This window comes from Odontesthes bonariensis, chromosome 22 (assembly GCF_027942865.1).
Source record: "Odontesthes bonariensis isolate fOdoBon6 chromosome 22, fOdoBon6.hap1, whole genome shotgun sequence".
Taxonomy (NCBI): domain Eukaryota; kingdom Metazoa; phylum Chordata; class Actinopteri; order Atheriniformes; family Atherinopsidae; genus Odontesthes; species Odontesthes bonariensis.
The window spans coordinates 31,428,920-31,446,748 of NC_134527.1; the positions used below are offsets into that span (position 1 = coordinate 31,428,920).

Genomic DNA, 17,829 nt, shown 5'->3' on the forward strand with positions numbered 1-17,829 from the left:
TTTCAACATCAACAAGCTCCAACTCCAACAACAGTCTTTCTCTGTCGGTCGCCATCGTTCACTGTGAGGAGTGGAACGGAGCCGGAAGCTGAACAATCAATCAACCACTTTCACCATAGATGTCGCCAGATTGGGTCGTCTAATGTAGCGCCGCCTACTGATCGGGAGGTGAACTGCCTTGCGTATCCGACATCCCGACGGAGAACTTGGAAAGGTTTAAAGCCTCTGCGTAACCACGGAGACGGATTGACGGATAGCGAGGGAGAAGCATAACGATGCCTTTATTATAACAGGTATGATGGTGAAAGAGTTAAAACAGTGCAGCTTGTGATGTCACTAAAAACCTTAAAGAACCTGTACAAAGGTATAAAACACATTTAACGCCGTTTTAAAGATCCAACTGAAAGTGAATCTGTAGAAAATAGTTGGGAGTGTGAGAGGTCTGCTTCTTGTCTTACTAGATCAAAGCAGATGGGTGTCACCTTTGATTTACACATCCAGATAAGAGGGAAGAAACCTTTGGTCTAGATTCTCCTCTGACTCTCATATACAGGGGTTCCTTTGTTTGTTCAGGGAAGCTTTGCTAGTTGGCATTAGGGCCTTCATGTTTTCCACATCACTTATGGGACAGGTCCGGTGGGACAGAGTCCCCTAAATCTTCTCCAAAGGACAAAGGTTGTGGTAAATAAGGTGATGTCTGTCTCTTCCTGGTATGGAAATCCCACCTCTGTGTCTTTGAATCAAATTAACACACAGGAATGTTGCTGGGGCCTCCCAAAGGGCCCCCCAAAGGGCCCCCCAAAGGGCCCCCCAAATCCACACTTGAGTTTGCTACAATTTCTTCTTTACTCCAGATGTTTTCCTGTGTCTCTGTCCTAGGCTTGTGGAGCTGGCTCCTCAGTACTACCTGGGAAACCTTCCGTCCAGCGATGGCAAAGAGCTGTTAATGCAGCTGAGGCAGAGCCTGGGGCCCCAGTCAGATGAGCTGAACATGCTGTCGCAAGAGCACGGCAGGACTCAAAGAGATGCTGACAGGACAGGAGAGGCTCTTAATCAGTCCAGCACGGAGCTCTGCGTTGTCCAGTGAGAGAAGAGGAAGAGGAAGAGGAAGAAGACTCAAAGTCAAAGCTGTCACTTTACTGTTTGCTCTAAGATTTGGTACTTTATCAATTAGCCTATGAAATCATGTTTGAGGTTAAGCCATTTTGATCTGTAATTTCAAATGGACTGCTGATGGAAAACAATAATGTAAAATGTTGTGTGGTTCTGAATGACCACTCCTTCTATGGCTGTGAAAGATATTTAAACCTCTTCATTTCTATGTTCTGTCTTAATTTAAGGTTTCATTTTTAACTTGTCTTATCTAAAGAGAGATTCCTTGTGTTACTGTGAAGTGTTGTCAAAAGTGTGTTTTTAAATTTAAAAACAGTTGGGTGATGACTGATGTGAAATACTAACCAATGAGGCCATTTTTGTTTCAGCTAAAGCAATGAATGCCACTTCAGCGTGCTGAGACCCTGATATTTGATGGCTCCTGACCCCAGTGCAGAGGCCCAACAGATGGCTTTAATGACAGACTGTAGCAGTGATCCACAAGACTTCTATCTGACCTTTTTTTATGTTTGTCTTTATGACTTAGATCTTCATTCTACCCTTTGTAATGACTTCTGTTTGTCTGGATAAAATGAGCTTCTAATAAAACAATTTTTTTCAGGTTTGAAATGTCAGCTGAGTGGTGGGTTTTTGTTTTGTTTTGTTTTTCACTTTCTGACCGCTTTAAGTAGCCCCTTTCAACCCGACACCACTTAGGTCTGCCTTTACTTCCTCTTCGGGTTTGAAGTCTTGGAGGCACACAGTGATGTGGCTTGGTCACTTGTTGTTCACTTGTTGTGCTTGGACCACTTTTGGTAGGTACAGACCACTGCATACAACGAACAACACAAAATACCCCGTTTTGGACATGCTCCAACCTACTGGTCTGGCTGTTACAGTTTGATCATTGACTGGGGTCACTAGCCTTAAGCCCCGTTTCCACTATGCAGTGTGGTACAGGTCGGTTCGGAACGGTTCGCTTATTTCAGTGTTTCCATGTTCCCATGTCTGTAACCCTTCTGCTTGGGGTACCCAGCACACAGGACCGGTTCCAGGCTCTGCCCTCCCTGTTCTTGGTGAGGAGGCTGTGCAGCGGGAGCTCGATGGCGCTGGGCCAAACCAAAAAGTTTTCCAGCTGATTGAGAGTGGTTTCAACCGGACCGCGAGCCAGTGCGGCATTAAGCTGAAGAAGCTTTGAGGTGGTTCCAAATTATGGATGCTATTTGCTGTTATTTGCATTTTTACGCTTCGGCGTGCACTCTGCCCACCCCTGAGGGTCCCCTTTTACAGTGGGAACGCAAGCTGACCCCAAAGCCACCCGACCCGTACCGATACGAAGTGACCTGAACCGGACTGACAGTGGAAACGAGGCTTTAGCGTGCCCATTTGTGTGGGGTCAAGGCCACATTGTATGTTGAGCATGTGCTCAAGTGTTAAGTGTTCTTTTTAATACACTTAACATTGTTCTTAATGCTCTTGAACCTGTCCCTTTGGAAGCTTCCAGAAAACTTTGTAGATAAATTTCTTCTTCCCCTCCCCTGACCCGTCCATCTTGACCCCCTGCTCTGCTGTGTTAAATAACTATGAGCCTTTTGAGAACGCATGGTATTTCATTACTTTATTTCACTTATAAGGAGACGACTGTCGAGTCTAATTTCCTTTGGAACGCAATAGTGCATCTTCCATTAGGCCTCTCCTTGATTGTCTTAGCGATTACGGGATGGATGGCACTGAATTTTCTTCATTTCAGGAGGGGGAAAAAAGACTGAGGTCATGCTGTCTAAATCCAGTGGCTCCAGTTTTACCCCTGCTACTGACCTTTCTTTCCTGGTCCCACATGAAAAATCCAGCATCACTAATTTAGGTGTGAAAATGGAGCTCAGCCTAAAACTTGACTCGGGGAGCATGAGACATTATTTTCACACATGGACTGGCCACCACAGAGTCCACAGAGAATCTTTGGGATGTGCTGGAGAAGACTTTGCAGCGGTCCGACTCCCATCATCGCTAGAAGATCTTGGCGAAAAATGAATGCAACTCTGGACGGAAATAAATGTTGTGATTTATTGCAATGAGGCCACAGCGATTGCGTGGCACAATCCAAGCTAAATGTGGCCCAACAAAATATTAACGTGTGACTTTTTTTGTGCCTTATACATGCTGCATGTTTGCTTTACAATCATACATCTGCAGCAGGGTTGGGTTCACTGACTTGCCCAAGGACACTTTGTTATGGGAGGGGGGTCAACATGTTGAAACACATCTAAAATTAGAATTAGTGTAATAAATAGTATCCCTCTTTCCTCACTCTAGCTTTTTTTTTTTATTCTCAACATTCATATCATCACTTTGGCGCTGGTCTTGTCGGTTAGGTGGTAGCATTCTAAACAATTCTTGTAACCTGAGCATTGAACAAATGAATTAAAGGAAACCTCAGTCTAATGGCAAAAAGCCCATTCCTTAGAATCTGTCTCTATGCACATTTAAATGACATTACAAAAGTAGATTAATGAAATTGTTGTGGTTTGTACAATTCAGTTTGGGATAACACTCGTCTGTTGCCTTCTGTGTCCTCTGGTCGCAGAGAGAAAATCATTATAATTTACATGCTGATTAGTGTCTTGGTTGAGAAAGCAGCTGCTAGTGCTTCTGAGGCAAGAGAAAGGTTTAGCTTTGTATAACACAGAAATACTTCGGAACATTAAACATTAGCTAAATCTAATCTAATTCAATGTAAGCCAATTTTCTTTGCAATTTATAATCAGATAATTATGTCACCTGATGACAGACTTGAACAAAGACAGGAATGCCAGGAAATACACAATAACAACAGCATTAAAACCATTGACAGTTGAAGTGACTAACATTACCATTGCTGTGTTTACAATGACCACTTTTAATCAGATTAAAAGTCCAATCAGAGCAAAAAGACCTCATGTAAACACCTCAGTCAGATTAGATTGACCCAACTGGGCTCAATCGTGCATTTTTAAGCAGATCGAGAGATTTGGTTTTTACCCTCTTGAGCTTCTAATCTACAGTAAAATCTTACCATCTGATTAGAATGAATGTGTTCTTTCTGCGCATCCTCCAACCACAGGGTGAAGCAATAAGTTTCCAAGGGGTAAAAACATGGCTAAAGTGAAATGACACTAGTCTGTGACAGAAACTTTTGTTGGAAACTTTAGAAGAGGTAAAGTTTGTTTAATGTCTTGACAAAATGTTTTGACAGAAAGGACAACTGTCTGCCTTGAGGTTTCATCCCAAGCCTCCTGGCCAGGGCAGAGTGAACTCAACTGTAAATGCTGGAGAAGTAGGGTTGCGTACTGTTTAGTTGAGAATAAAGTTTAAAAAACAGAAATTTCTTCATCTCTTATATTTTAAAAGGCCCATTCTGATTAAATGCTTTGTACCATGCAAATGTGCAATTTATCAGATTTGGTGATCACATCTGAATCTGTAAACTAAAATATTTCAATCAGATTGAAGAAATATTTGTCATGACTATTGATTGTCTGGTACCAGTCTCTTGGAAAATAATCTAAATAATAATAATACTACAAATGACTTGGAATATAAATAAAACCTGGGTTTGATCTCTCATTTGATGGAGTGTGCCTCACAAATGAGTACTGGAAATTTGACCCCCCCCCCCCAAACTTAGCTGAACATTGTGGTTATGGAGTTATTTTGATTTGTAAGATTTTGTGTAATTGTATTCCTTGAGTTTGACTGATTATTTGAGACTGTTGGTTTTGAGTTGTGTTTGCTGTCTTTGTTGGATATCATTTTTTGTTCAATGCTTGGGGTGGTTAATTGGAGTTTTCTGTTGCTATGTTGACTTTTTGGTACTGGCAATACAGAATCTTTATAAAGTCAATTTTAATGCTAATTTCATTGATAAATGTGAAGATACTTTAAAAATCATTGATGTTTGGTAGTAAGCAATCACTGCACTAGTATCTCCAGTTTTATTGAAGATGCTGTGCAATAAGTAAGATTCATAGACTTGTACAGGGACCGGTGTGAAGTCGGTGTATATACTTGTCAATGCCTCAACGTTTAAAATTTGCATCATGACATTGGCAGGATTTGTCAGTGATAGGAGTATGAGTTGTTCAGGTAGTTATTGCTTGCTGAGGAGGCCTTTGATGTTTTCATCAGCAGAGCCGCTGCTGGCCACCGGCTTGTTCTTCAGAGCAGCATCTTTCATGTCGAGATAAGCATTCTCATTCTGCTTGAAAATCTTCAGCTCCATCTCAGTCTGCATCCGCATGGACTGAAAGCATGACAGAATTGGGTTTGCACAATAAAACAGGTATTTTAAATATGCTGCTTGCAGGTACATGGTTTCAGTATGTAACAATTACCCACTCTCATCATACAGTAATATAGAGTATGAAATACCTCCAGGTCTCTAGTGATGGAGTGGTTGGTTCCATGGGTGACCATCAGGATGCGATAGGCCTTGCAGATCATGCTATGGCCCATTTCAATCTGCCCTGCATGCCAGTGGGTGACACCTGCTCGCATTATGGCCATCCCCAACTGAGCATTATTGGGATGGTACAACTTCCTATCCAAAAAGTAGGCAATAAGGGGCAAAGCTGGGTTAAAACTATAGTCTGACATTTGGATAAATATATTGGCTTTAAAAAATGATACTGAAATTGTTCACTTTATTGTGTAGTTAACCCATAATGGCAAAGTCAAAACATATTTTAGGGGATTTTTGGCTGACAAAAGTTTAAATCTCTAATTTAGAAAAAGAAACTAGACCCATAACTCAAGGCCCGAGCCACTCCTGTATCGTCTTGGCTGTACAATTCAAGTCATTGTTGAGCTAAAAGTGGAACGATTCTATCGAGCCTGAATTCATGAGAAAGTTTTCTTTATATTTGTTGCCACATTTAGCGACATCCTTTTGACAACTCTGACCAGCATCTCTGTCTCTACTGCTGTGAAACAACCTTGTAGGATGATACTATCACTGCCATGCTTCACAGTGGGAATGGTATTTGCAAGGTAATGAGTGCCTGATGTTCAGTACTGGACATTGTGCTTAGAGTTCTACCCCTAGACTTCAATTATCATCTCATTAGACAAAATAATCTTTTCCCTGAGACCTTTTTTAAGAATTAGAATCAGGCATACACCAAACAGAATATCATGCGCCTTTTGTTCAGAGTGACTACTGCGTAGCTGCTCATCTTTTTGGTCAGTTCAGCTAATCTGTGCAGAGGACTTCTTGGAGTGAGTTAAGTTCCTGATCAGGTTCATTACTATCTTTGCTCACTTATTCTAGTTGGATGGCCAACTCTGAAAATAGACTTTTTAGTTCCAAACGTTTTCCATTTTGCAAAGATAGATGCCAAAGAAATTTCTTTTTACCTTCCCACAATTTTACGATGGCTCTGATATTGTAAATGACCCCTTTAAAGCATCCATCCATCCATTATAATCTGCTTATCCGAGGTCGGGTTGTGGGGACAGCAGGTCCAGGAGAGAAACCCAGACATCCCTGTCCCCAGCGACACACTCCAGCTCCTCCTGGTGGATCCAGAGGCGTTCCCAGGCCAGACGGGACATATAATCCCTCCAGTGAGTCCTGCGTCTGCCCTGGGGCCTCCTCCCCATAGGACGTCCCCGGAAAACCTCCAAAGAGAGGCGAGCAGGAGGCATCCTAACCAGATGGCCGAGCTCCTCACCCAATCTCTAAGACTGAGCCCAGCCACCCTCCGAAGGAAAACCCATTTCAGCCGCTTGTATCCGCAATCTAATTCTTTCGGTCACTATCCAGATCTCGTGACCATCGGTGAGGGTTGGAACAAAGATGGACCAGTAAAACGCAAGCTTCACCATCCGGCTCAGCTCTTTCTTCACCTTGATGGACCAGAGCTGCCCCATCATTACCGCTGATGAAGCCCCAATCCGTCTGTCCGTCTCCAACCTGCCATCTCTTGTGAACAAGATACTTAAACTCCTCCACCTGAGGCAAGGACTCATCCCCAACCCAGAGAGAGCATTCCACCTTTTTCCGGTTAAGAACCATGGCCTCAGATTTCGAAGAGCTAACCTTTATCCCGGCCGCTTCAGTGCGCGCTGAAGGTGCTGGCTTGAAGAAGCCAACAGAACAACATCATCCACAAAAAGCAGAGATACGATCCTGAAGTTCCCAAAAGGGACATCCTCCTCTCCATTAATACACCTTGAGATCCTGTCCATGAAAACCGCAAACAGGATCGGTTATGAGGGGCCTGGCAGAGTCCAAGACGCGCTGTAAACAAGTTCGACTTAGTGCCAAGGATGCGGACACAGCTCTTGCTTTGGTTATACAGGGGCCGGAGAGCTCGTAAAAGCGACTCCGGTACCCCATACTCCCTCAGCACCCCCCACAGAATCCTTCTGGGAATCCTTCTGTCGTAAGACTTTTCCAAATCAACAAAACAAATGTAGACTGGATGGTCAACCTCCCATGATCCCCTCAGTAACTCTGCAAGGTCCACCTTTCCACGACCTGGGCGAACGCCACACTGCCCCTGCTGAACCCGAGGTTCGACAATCGGTCGGAGCCTCCTCTCTAAAACCCTGGAGTAAACTTTCCTGGGGAGACTGAGTAGTGTGATCCCCCTGATCTCCTCTTTCTTAAAAATGGGACCACCACCTCGGGTCCAGATCTCCATGCGACTTTGAAGAGGCGTGTCAGCCAAAACCATGGCTAGAGTCTAGAATCTCAGGGCGAATCTTGTCGACCCCCGGCCGGCACTTCGCCGCCAGGAAGCTTTTTGACAACCTCAATGACTTCCCAACTTTTACGTTTTTTATTAATATACAGTACTTTTAAACAGACTTTGTCATTATGGGTTATAGATGTTTAGACTAATGGGAAAATCTGAATATGAAACTAAAAATAATACATACTGAAGTGTACTGATAGAGGAGGGGTCTGAATGAAAAAAATTTACTGTACTGACTACTTTATCAAAACCCTAAAAAAACCTACATATGTCTTTCTATAGTAGTTTAGACTAACTGATGAGACTTTCAATCAAGGAAAATGATTAACTTAGGGGAGAAAAAAAGAAATTGAATGTTCCAACATCCAGGCATTCCAGCACGTGAACAGATAACGTTTTACTTCAATATCAAACAGTTCATAGAAATTTTGATGAATACTGATTTTTTTCACATCATTGTGGGTAAGTAGAATTTTGTCAACCCCAGGTCAAAGCACTTACTTGTATCCGTCCACCATTCTATGGGCGTAGTTTGCAGCTTCAGGGAATAAATGTAAGTAGGAGAGTACTTCACTGACAATGCTGAGCACACGCAGGTTATACAAGTGAGTCTCAGCCAAGACATTCTCCTGCTTCTCCAGACACTCACGACACAACTTCAACACCTGAAAGAGAACAGAGAGGGCCATCGTTGGACAGAAGGAGCCAAAAGCAGCTCCAACAGAGACAGTCAACAGCACAGCGCAGCAGTGTACCTTATTGTAATCACCATCGATACGGGACCTTTCAATCTTCTCAAGACAGTCTTTACTGAAGGCAGTAACCTCTTTCACCTTATCAGCAGAGGGCTGCGAGTGAGACAAAGTCAAGGGAGAAGAGCTGCTTTACAAAATGAAACTAAGAACATTTATCCAAGAGGTTGATATGTGCCCACTGACTTTGCCATCTGCAGCTGCAGTCATCAAATCATCACCGATGTGCTCACTGCAATGCTTGCAGGTGCACTCAAAGTGGAATTGCTCCCTCAGTTGTTTTTGACGGTCAGCAGACAGGTTGAGAAAGTCTACGTAGCTGACGTTCAGCTCTTCACCATCAGCAATCTTTCCCAGAGCTCGAAGCTCAATCCTAGAAGAGAAGAATCGTGGATCAGCTGGAGTGCATCTGTGTGGAGTTTGCACATTCTCCCCGAGTCCTTCCTCCCACCGTCCAAAAACAGTTAGGCAAGTCCACCGTTAGCATTAAAGTTTGATTGGCTGTACTAAACTGTCCCTAGGAGTGAGTGTGAGCATAATTGTTTGTATCATTTGTCTCTGTGTGTCACAGATGGAGGTGGAGCGGGAGTTTGAACACCCAGAATGCAGAAATACCAGGAAGGAGGTGAGGAAAAAATGATGTAATGGGAAAAAGGGTTTATTGAAATAACCAAAATAAATAGTGACTAAAGCAAGAGCTAAAAAACTGCAAAAAAAAACAACTAAAAACAGAAAGAGAAACACACAGGAAGAACACGGATGACCTGAGCTACCAACAAACAACTTACATAGAATAGTCTGGCAAGAAAAAAAACGAAACCCAGGAGAATATATACTGAGGCATGATTGACAAAGAGAAGACAGCTGAGGTAATGAGCAAATGAAACCAGGTGCGACACAGAAACCAGAAAACTACCAGAAATTAACTGAGACCAGGGGCCCGTTGCACAAAAGTAGGATTTAGACATCCAGGATGAGTTACTTAGCCAGGTTCAAGGAATCCAAAACATGGGCGCCCGGGCTTAGTTTGTTGCACAAAGGCCAATCCAGGATGAGCAGACACGGATTCATTAAGCCAGGTGAAACCGATCCTGGATAAGTGCTGCACACGGCTTGCTTAAATAGACCCCACGATCGATCATAGATTCACTGATTCACCATGGCAACAAGGGCGGCGTGTTTCTCCCCAGCGGAGCAAGAATTATACATGGAAACCTATGAAGAGGTGAAGGAGAAAATAAAACGAAAAGGAAATACTGCCACAGTTAAAAAACAAAGGGAGCAAGCGTGGCAAACCATTGCTGACCGCCTGAATGCGTAAGTAGTGCACAAATCACACTCACCACTCTACTGAAACTATCACAATTAGGCTTCAATCCAAATAAAATGTTAATTAACATATTTGAAAACATATTTGTAGCCTACTTTGATTATGAATAAGTTGAAATTGACTGCATGTGAGTGAAACTATCTAAATGTAACTCCATGCTCCTCCACTGTTTCATTGTGTGTGTGCGTGTGTTTTTGTGTGTGTAGATTTAACATGACTGGGCCAAAACGGACATGGCAGCAAGTCAAAGTGAAATATAAGAACATCCTGCAGAATGGTAAGTCCCCTGACAAATACTTAACAAGTGTACTTTTTATTAAGAATGTGCCTGCCCACACATTGCCTGTACTGTGCATTAATTGGTTTAACATCTTATCATTTCAGATGGTCTGCAATGCTGACTATTTGTTCAGTAATGTTGTGGCAAAGTGGCCCGGCTCGGTCCACGACTCCCGAGTGTTTCGGAACTCAGAGATCTATCGGCGCCTATCACAAGGTGAGCCACAGAACCTCTATTGATAACCACTTTTAACATCATGGCTGTGTTAAGAATGTCACTACTTATGAGGTTGTGATGGTAACATTTTGTATTCACAGGTGAATTCCTGGGTGTATTGCTGGGTGACAGAGGGTATGCCTGCCAGCCTTTTCTGCTCACTCCATTTGCAGACCCTCTGGAGGCACAACTGGCATACAACCATGCCCATGCCAGAACAAGGGCCCGGATAGAAATGACATTTGGCCTACTGAAGGCATGTTTTCAGTGTCTGACCCACCTGAGAGTCAGCCCAGACAGGGCATGTGATATCACTGTGGCCTGTGCTGTCCTCCACAATGTGGCCTGCCTGAGAAAGGAGAGGGCCCCCAGTGCCAGCTCTCATAGACTGGGACAGTCCTGCCATCTTCCCGGATGACGGCTGTGGTCGGCTGGTCAGAGACCAATATGTGTTAAATTATTTTAATTAATATGCATGTTGCTTTAAGTTGGGCCTGCAATGGCAGAGGAATTTTTGTTAGGTTTTTGTGCTGTATAGGCAAGGCAATTTTATTTGTATAGGCCATTTTTACATACAGTTTGTCTCAAACTGCATGCTCTGATTCTGTGCTTTTTGTCTTGTAGAGCACTGTGTGACTTCAGTTTTGAAAGGAGCTGATGGTTTACTTGCTTTGATTCATCCTTGTTCAATAAAGGAACATCATGGTACTCTCTAATGTGTATTTATATTTATATGGTGATGTACTTTATGTGTAGTCTGTGGGAAACTAAATTATCTAAAATCATCAGTTATCTAAAATGATTGCAATTAATGATCACAAATGTTTCAATAATGATAGTGGGTATAGTTAAATGTTTTAACAATATGTTCTAGGCAGTGGAATAAATATTGGTTTCCAATTGTGGCGACCGCTGAATGAGATTAAATAGATCCTGGAACTTAGCCTGGTCTGGAGCAGGCTAGCTTCACAGAATAAATCTCCATGGTAACTTACGTCTGAACATATCCCACTTCCCTTATCCTACTTTTGTGCAACCGGATCACGGATAAGTTGATCCAGGATAGCCAACATATCCCGGCTTGATCCCTTATCTTAGTTTTGTGCAACAGGCCCCTGGATTACAAAAAAAAACCCAGGAAGCAGCCAGACAGAAAATCAATGTCCAAAATAAAACAAAAGCTACAAAACATGATATGAAAATCAAGAAAACCAAAATCGTGATGGACTAGTGACCGCCTCCAGCCCAACGTCAGCTGGAATAGATTTATGTCCCCCACACGGCCCTGCCTTGGATTAAGTGGGTATAGGAAATGGAACATCTTGCTTTAATAAGCAATGTTTTATTCACAAAAAAGGATCTGGAGCTTGTAAGTAGAGTTTAGCTTTAAAGAATGAGTTTTTAAATGAATTTAGCACGCCCATTTTTCAGCCTGGATAGTGTATAATGTGAAGCAGGTAGTTTTCATTAAAGGTTATAGATTTTATGACAAAAGTTGAGTGGGAAACATCTGGGATACGTACCTCCTCTGAGAGTGAAGAGTAGAACTCACAGCTGACTGGCTGCAAAAGACAAGAGAGTCAAGAAATGGAATCATGAGTTACTGCTTCATCTTACACTGACAGTCTGATGAAGCAGCAGCAAGCAAGTGCCAGCCACATTCTGCCATTTACAAATCATATATATAAATATAATAATAATATATTGTGTATTCAAATAATACATGTATGTATGTATTCATTTATATAAGCTCATTGTACATATGTGCATATATACAGTTATATTTACATATATGATATTGATGTGTTAGATATGGACAAGAGGGTGAGTACAAGGAACTGATGGACCCCTCTGTGGCACGCTGTGGGAACCATTACCTCGCATATTGCTGCACTTGGGTCTGTAAGGTCATTCCTGCCCACAACAATAGCCAATTATATGATTCTTTATAATTATCATTTGTTCTATTTATTAATAGCTATATACCAAGACTTAAGACTCAAGAGAATTTATTTGTCAAAACAGTCATGTACTAGTATACAGTGTACTGACATTTTGTTTCCCTTGGGCCCACATGGTACTGCTCATCTTTTCTTTTTTTTTTAAAAAACAGACATAAAAACAAAAGCTATAACTGTCACAGAACTATGAGATGAGAAGATGAAGTGACAAAAGCAAAGTGGTTCAGGGTCAGCTAGTACAAGCAAACACAGGTAGAGCAATATATATCATTTGTATTAAACAGAATAAAAATCCCCTTTGGGAATGTCAGATTATAGTGTGTGATTCCTACAGTGGAAGTGGTAAACAAATCATCAGCCGCCCCGGACGTGTTACTGTAACCATGAGTTGCCAGCTTGTTGCATTCTGAACAGATTCTGAAATGCCAGGGTGACAACGTGGTTCTTGAACATACAAAAGATGGCCCACAACATAACAGCTGTTTACTACTTACTGCAGTAGTAGCTTCAATACCTACTTTCCATGGTTGAGGATGACGGTGCAGTTTGGCCAGCAGTCATGGTTGACCAGGCACAGGTTGGGAAAAAGACCAACGCCAACAGCCTGCAGGCCCCTCTGGTCACTGAGCGTAAATCCGTTACACTTGATCTACAGAGACAGCAGAGGGGGGGGTGAGCATGACAGAGACGGAGCAAAGGTCCATTTCTAAAAGCTAAACTGTTAAACCTTGTGCTCAAGGAACAGTTGCACAATACTGAGACGGCACTAACAATGCTGAAGATGTGAGAGAGGTATTCAGCAGAGTGCTGCTTCCTTCCATAAGACCAGTATTCCAGGAAGGTGTGCACGTCGCTCTTGAGCCTCTTGAGGTCTTCTTCAGCCAGGTCATCCACGTGGTCCTGCAGCTGGTCCACTGGTATTAGCTGACTGTCTGACGCAAGGCCTTTGTCCTTATGTATGCGCCACAGTACTCGAGCTGCCAGGCTGGGCGGAGGACAACAGGGTGGGTATGAGCCGGTTAGTGTGGCCACAGATGGAACAGTGCAACTTTGTGTAGTATGATCAGCAATCAATTCACACTGATAAGGCATTTCATTTGTGGTCACCATTTGTTAATCAAGTGATCCTTAGTCATTTCATATCTAACACCTATGTTCTTGCAGATGGGGTTCTGGCAGTTATTTTGTGCATTTTAACTGAAGCTTTTATTATGGAGGGGACAGCTGCAGACCAGTGGGGAGTGTTGAGGAGATAATACGGTTGCTTTAGCAATTGTTGTCATGATTTACATAAACTTCTGTAAAGAGTGTCAGCATGTTCATTCCAATTGTTACAACAATAGACACCCACAACACTAACCGAACCTGAACAATGTGCTCCTTTTCCAATAATAACCTGAGAGGTTGGCTGGTTGAATGCCTCCTTTAATCAGACCAAGTGCAGGACTCCATTAAGTATTATCAATGCAATAAGAAATGCATGATGTCGTGCATGATATAATATTGTATTTTTTTAAAGTAATTTACCCTGAGAGAGGCATGATGTTTTTGACCTAATGTCATGGCACTCTACAGAGTAGTTAAGAGACATTTCAGCCGAAATGTGAGTGTAAAGAAGGAAAAGTCCTTTATCACCAAAGGCAGTAGGAATCATCCATGAGGTGTGTGAACAGTGGCACACATTTCTCATGTCAAAGTCCCCCAAAGCAGAAATGATCAGTCTGCATCAAGGAAGGAATCAGGATTTATCATCACTACAAAGTCAAGAGATTCGGCCTTCATGTGTTCAGTTGTTATGGATCACAATGATCAGAACACAATTTCTGTGACAGTTCATCAGATTATCTTTTTTTTTCCTCTTACACTAACCTGTCTTTTCAATTGAACATTTCCCCCCATGCCCATCACTTTCCTGTTGTCAACCCAAAGCTGCCTGCTCCTTTCACCTCTCCACATTGGCCTGAATTACCTTCACAAAAATGGAATGTTTATTTTATGTTTCAGAATGATGCATTTGAGCTCCCTTTGTTTTTTCAGCCATGGCGATATTAGCACGAGGTAATGATCAAGTTACTAAAATGATTGGAAATCATTTGCTGGATATCGTGAGCATCCATGATATGGTTGATCTTGATTACCAACTAACCACAAGTTACCACATATGTTGAGAACAAAGTTTTCAAATGTGAGGGCTAATTTTGGATCAAATGTCTTCTTTTTAAATTTTTCTGTTTTTTTTCTTGCAACTTATTTATCTCTCGCAGCCACCTGTCAGGTTCATTTTGGATTAACCATTTTTTCTTACCGGATATTTTCGCTGGGTGCTTTGCCCATCTTCTTGATGGCTCCACACTCTTGCTTGTGTTCATCCCAGCACGCAGTCTGGCAGGTTCGGTCACAGTAGTGAGCAAACCTGCACTGAGCGCAGCGGTGCAGCTTGGCCTGACGCCGGAAACAGCTGTGGCACACCTGGGTGGCCAAACTGACAGAGAAACTTGATTGTACAATTGCTCTAAAATTGTCTTTCACTGATAAAGAGAACAGGGCAAAAAACGGAGAAAGTTTCTCATATTCACTGACTACTGGACAGCCATAGATAAAAGTTACTGAAGTTTATCTGGTCTCTTTTTAGCAGGAACACATCAAATGCAATGAAAAATAACCAATTACAATAAATAAAAACTACAGTTTAAAAGCAAAAATACTCTATATCTAATGTTAACAACATTGCCTGTTCAGACTTTCAAAAACGAAGAAACTATTGCAAAGAATGATGTAATGGATTGAACATAAAAATAAACACTGAACATGTAAGCCTCAGGTTTGCACACCAGACCTTGGTCTAAATACAAATGTAAGAGAACTAAGTTAAAGTTCACCCCTTTGTCAACTATAACACACACACACACACACACACACACACACACACACACCTTTTTTCTGCTGCTTGGCTGCCAACAACAAACAGAACAGTGTGTGAACAAAGCCGCAGATCTCAGTCGACAGCAGTGTCTCTTTGTGTAAACAGTCTTCTTTGCCTGTCCAAACAACTGTGAGCAAACCTGTTGATGCCTTTAACTGTTTACAGCCAGGAGATGCTTTCTCTCTGGAAACTTTAGGACAGTTAAATATGCGTCCTGTACCTCCTATCTGTTACACGGCTCTAAGACTGTGTTACCAGATCTGTGTCAGAAAATCTATCGTAATGACAAACAATAACAAATTCTGAGCTTTAATATGCACACAACCTAAAGTAAAAGTCAGAATAGCACATGCATGCTGCAGAATGCTAAAACTGCTGCTGCAGAATGCCACTTTTTGATGAGTTCCTGCTTTGAAAAAGAGCCTCTTGAAGATGGAAAAACATCTAGACGGTACAACAAATATAGCCTAAAATAGCACTAGCTGTTTAAACATCCTAAATTAAAAGTAATTACGTTGAATCACGTATTGTTATAAATGACTTAATGATAAATTTACTGGACATTCATAAAAAGTTTGAAATGATCACAAAGCTGGCATTCTTATTGGAAAGTACGCATTTGGTTTGCATGGTGGAAAAACTACGAGCAGAAACAACATTCAGTGATATGGAACTTCTCGTAACAATAGCTTGTCATTTTCATACTGTTGTACTTCTAAACTTTGGAGCTGGGCTACCTAATCCCACATCCTTCAGATGCAAAGAAAAGGAAATCGCATCAGTCTCCTATAACTCTTCACAAGAAAGCATGCAATGCTAAACTTTCATTCAAAGATGAAATAACTTTTTTTGTTTTTAGAATCCATCTTCCTGGAACTTTAAGCTCAGATATTTAGCCTCAGCTCACTGCTGTTGGAGTCCCTGTGACTTCTCTAAAACATCCAGCCCTCTCAGACAATCTCCAGCGGGTCTGCTTTCTATTTTCAGAGTTAAAACTAAACATTGTGAATCAGTGATCTGATACATGAGACAAATTGTCCCCCTTTTGATCCCATATATTTACCCATAAATTGAAGTACCTGGTGCATTCCGATGTTTCTGACACTACATGTCAGATCACAAGAATTCTTAGGAGTGATATCAAGAATAAACTCATTTCAGTGCTTGTGAGGCATTGTAATGGTAGAGCCCTCTTGATTTTCACAACTGAATCCAAAAGTGTGTCATGGTCAAGTTCATATTACACATTGATAGGCTTCACTTGCTGGTGGAATGAGATATTTTTAAATCTAGATATGAGGTCACAGCCCAGTGAAAGTTGACAAAGCCTAAAGTCCACAACTCACCTGCAGAGCATCAGCAATATCTGAAAAAACACATGCTCAGTGATTAGATAGCAAGTTCCCGACCTGTCCATCTGATGCATAAACTACAACATCCGGTGGATGCATCATACCTATCGAAGACCACAGCAGAGTAACTGGCTTCGGCGAATATCACTTCTCCCGTGTTAAACTCTTTGGCGGCCCTCAAGCCTCTACCTTTGCTCCCGGCATCAAAGAGCTGAGCGTTCTCCATGTTCCCGACAGTCATTGTATTTGCAGAACAAAACAAACAGGAGACAGAGAGGAAGGAGAGAGCAGCAGAATGGGGGACGGGCTGAGGGAGTGGACAGTCCTAATGAAATCCTCACTTCAGAAGCACTTGTCCCCTCTCTCCTTGGCCTGAGCGTTGCTAAAGCCAAAAATAATTTTGCCCCCTCTAGGGCTTGTACCACCTCCTCAGAGATGGAGGGGGCGTGAGGAGAGGAAAATGAGAGGGACTAAAAAGGGGGGTGGTTGGGGCTCGCTTAGATAAGAAGCAGCCAGTGAATGTCATGGTCCCCTTGTTTGGGTTGCTTCCTCCTGGGATATTTTGGTCCCAGACAGCTGTGACTGTCAGTTAGAGGCACATGACACGAAACAGAGCTACCCACACAGATTCAGTGGTAGTCTCAATCTTTTTCTTCTTCTTCTTACTTTCCACATGAAAGGTAGCTTCATATTGTTACTTTTAGCCACCTCCTAACTATTCATCCGTCTGCTATTTAACATTATCATTATGGATAGTTGTAATTCATTGCTATTTCATATGTGTCAAATGTCTGACCTACCGATCAGATCTTTTGGACGTGCAATGTGGGTACAATGTATCCAAAGGGCCTTATCTACCACATTTGTTCAAGACAAAAAAACACCAAAACTTGCAATTTCAATGTACAGCTGTCATGGAGTCTGCCTCCAGGTAGGCAATGGGGCTCTCTCATGTCTCCCTTCTGTCCTTCACTCTGTGTTTCACTGACCAATCACTTCCTGGTGTGCGCGGTTGGGCCACAGCTGCAACTAATTATTCTAACACTGGCAGAAATGCCTGGTTGCTGCATCCACACGGTGCCAGACTGTAGCGCTGTCTTCACACTTTCATCCTTGCCAGGCATGGATTCTACTGCACCAAACCAAACCAAACCAAGTAAAAGCTCTGGAGTCCACAGCTAAGACT

General features: G+C 42.3%; 2 protein-coding genes across 2 annotated transcripts in view; one reads left to right on the plus strand and one right to left on the minus strand.

Annotated features, from left to right (window-relative positions):
• Positions 1-3,465, plus strand: part of dqx1 (DEAQ box RNA-dependent ATPase 1) — a 46,293-nt gene extending 42,828 nt beyond the window's left edge. The window contains exon 12 of the mRNA XM_075456365.1: positions 880-3,465. Within this exon, the coding sequence (XP_075312480.1) occupies positions 880-1,087 (208 nt within the window). The 3' untranslated portion in view covers positions 1,088-3,465. The remainder of the gene's footprint in view (positions 1-879) is intronic.
• smyd1a (SET and MYND domain containing 1a) lies at positions 3,135-17,020 on the minus strand. The gene is made up of 10 exons (XM_075456366.1): positions 16,748-17,020; positions 14,674-14,850; positions 13,140-13,353; positions 12,887-13,017; positions 11,931-11,969; positions 8,768-8,954; positions 8,585-8,677; positions 8,331-8,494; positions 5,500-5,668; positions 3,135-5,371 (listed from the first exon to the last, which is right to left on the minus strand). Exons 1-10 carry the CDS (start codon positions 16,882-16,884, stop codon positions 5,219-5,221), a joined length of 1,464 nt encoding a protein of 487 aa, XP_075312481.1. The 5' UTR covers positions 16,885-17,020; the 3' UTR covers positions 3,135-5,218.
• Positions 17,021-17,829: the final 809 nt, after the last annotated feature.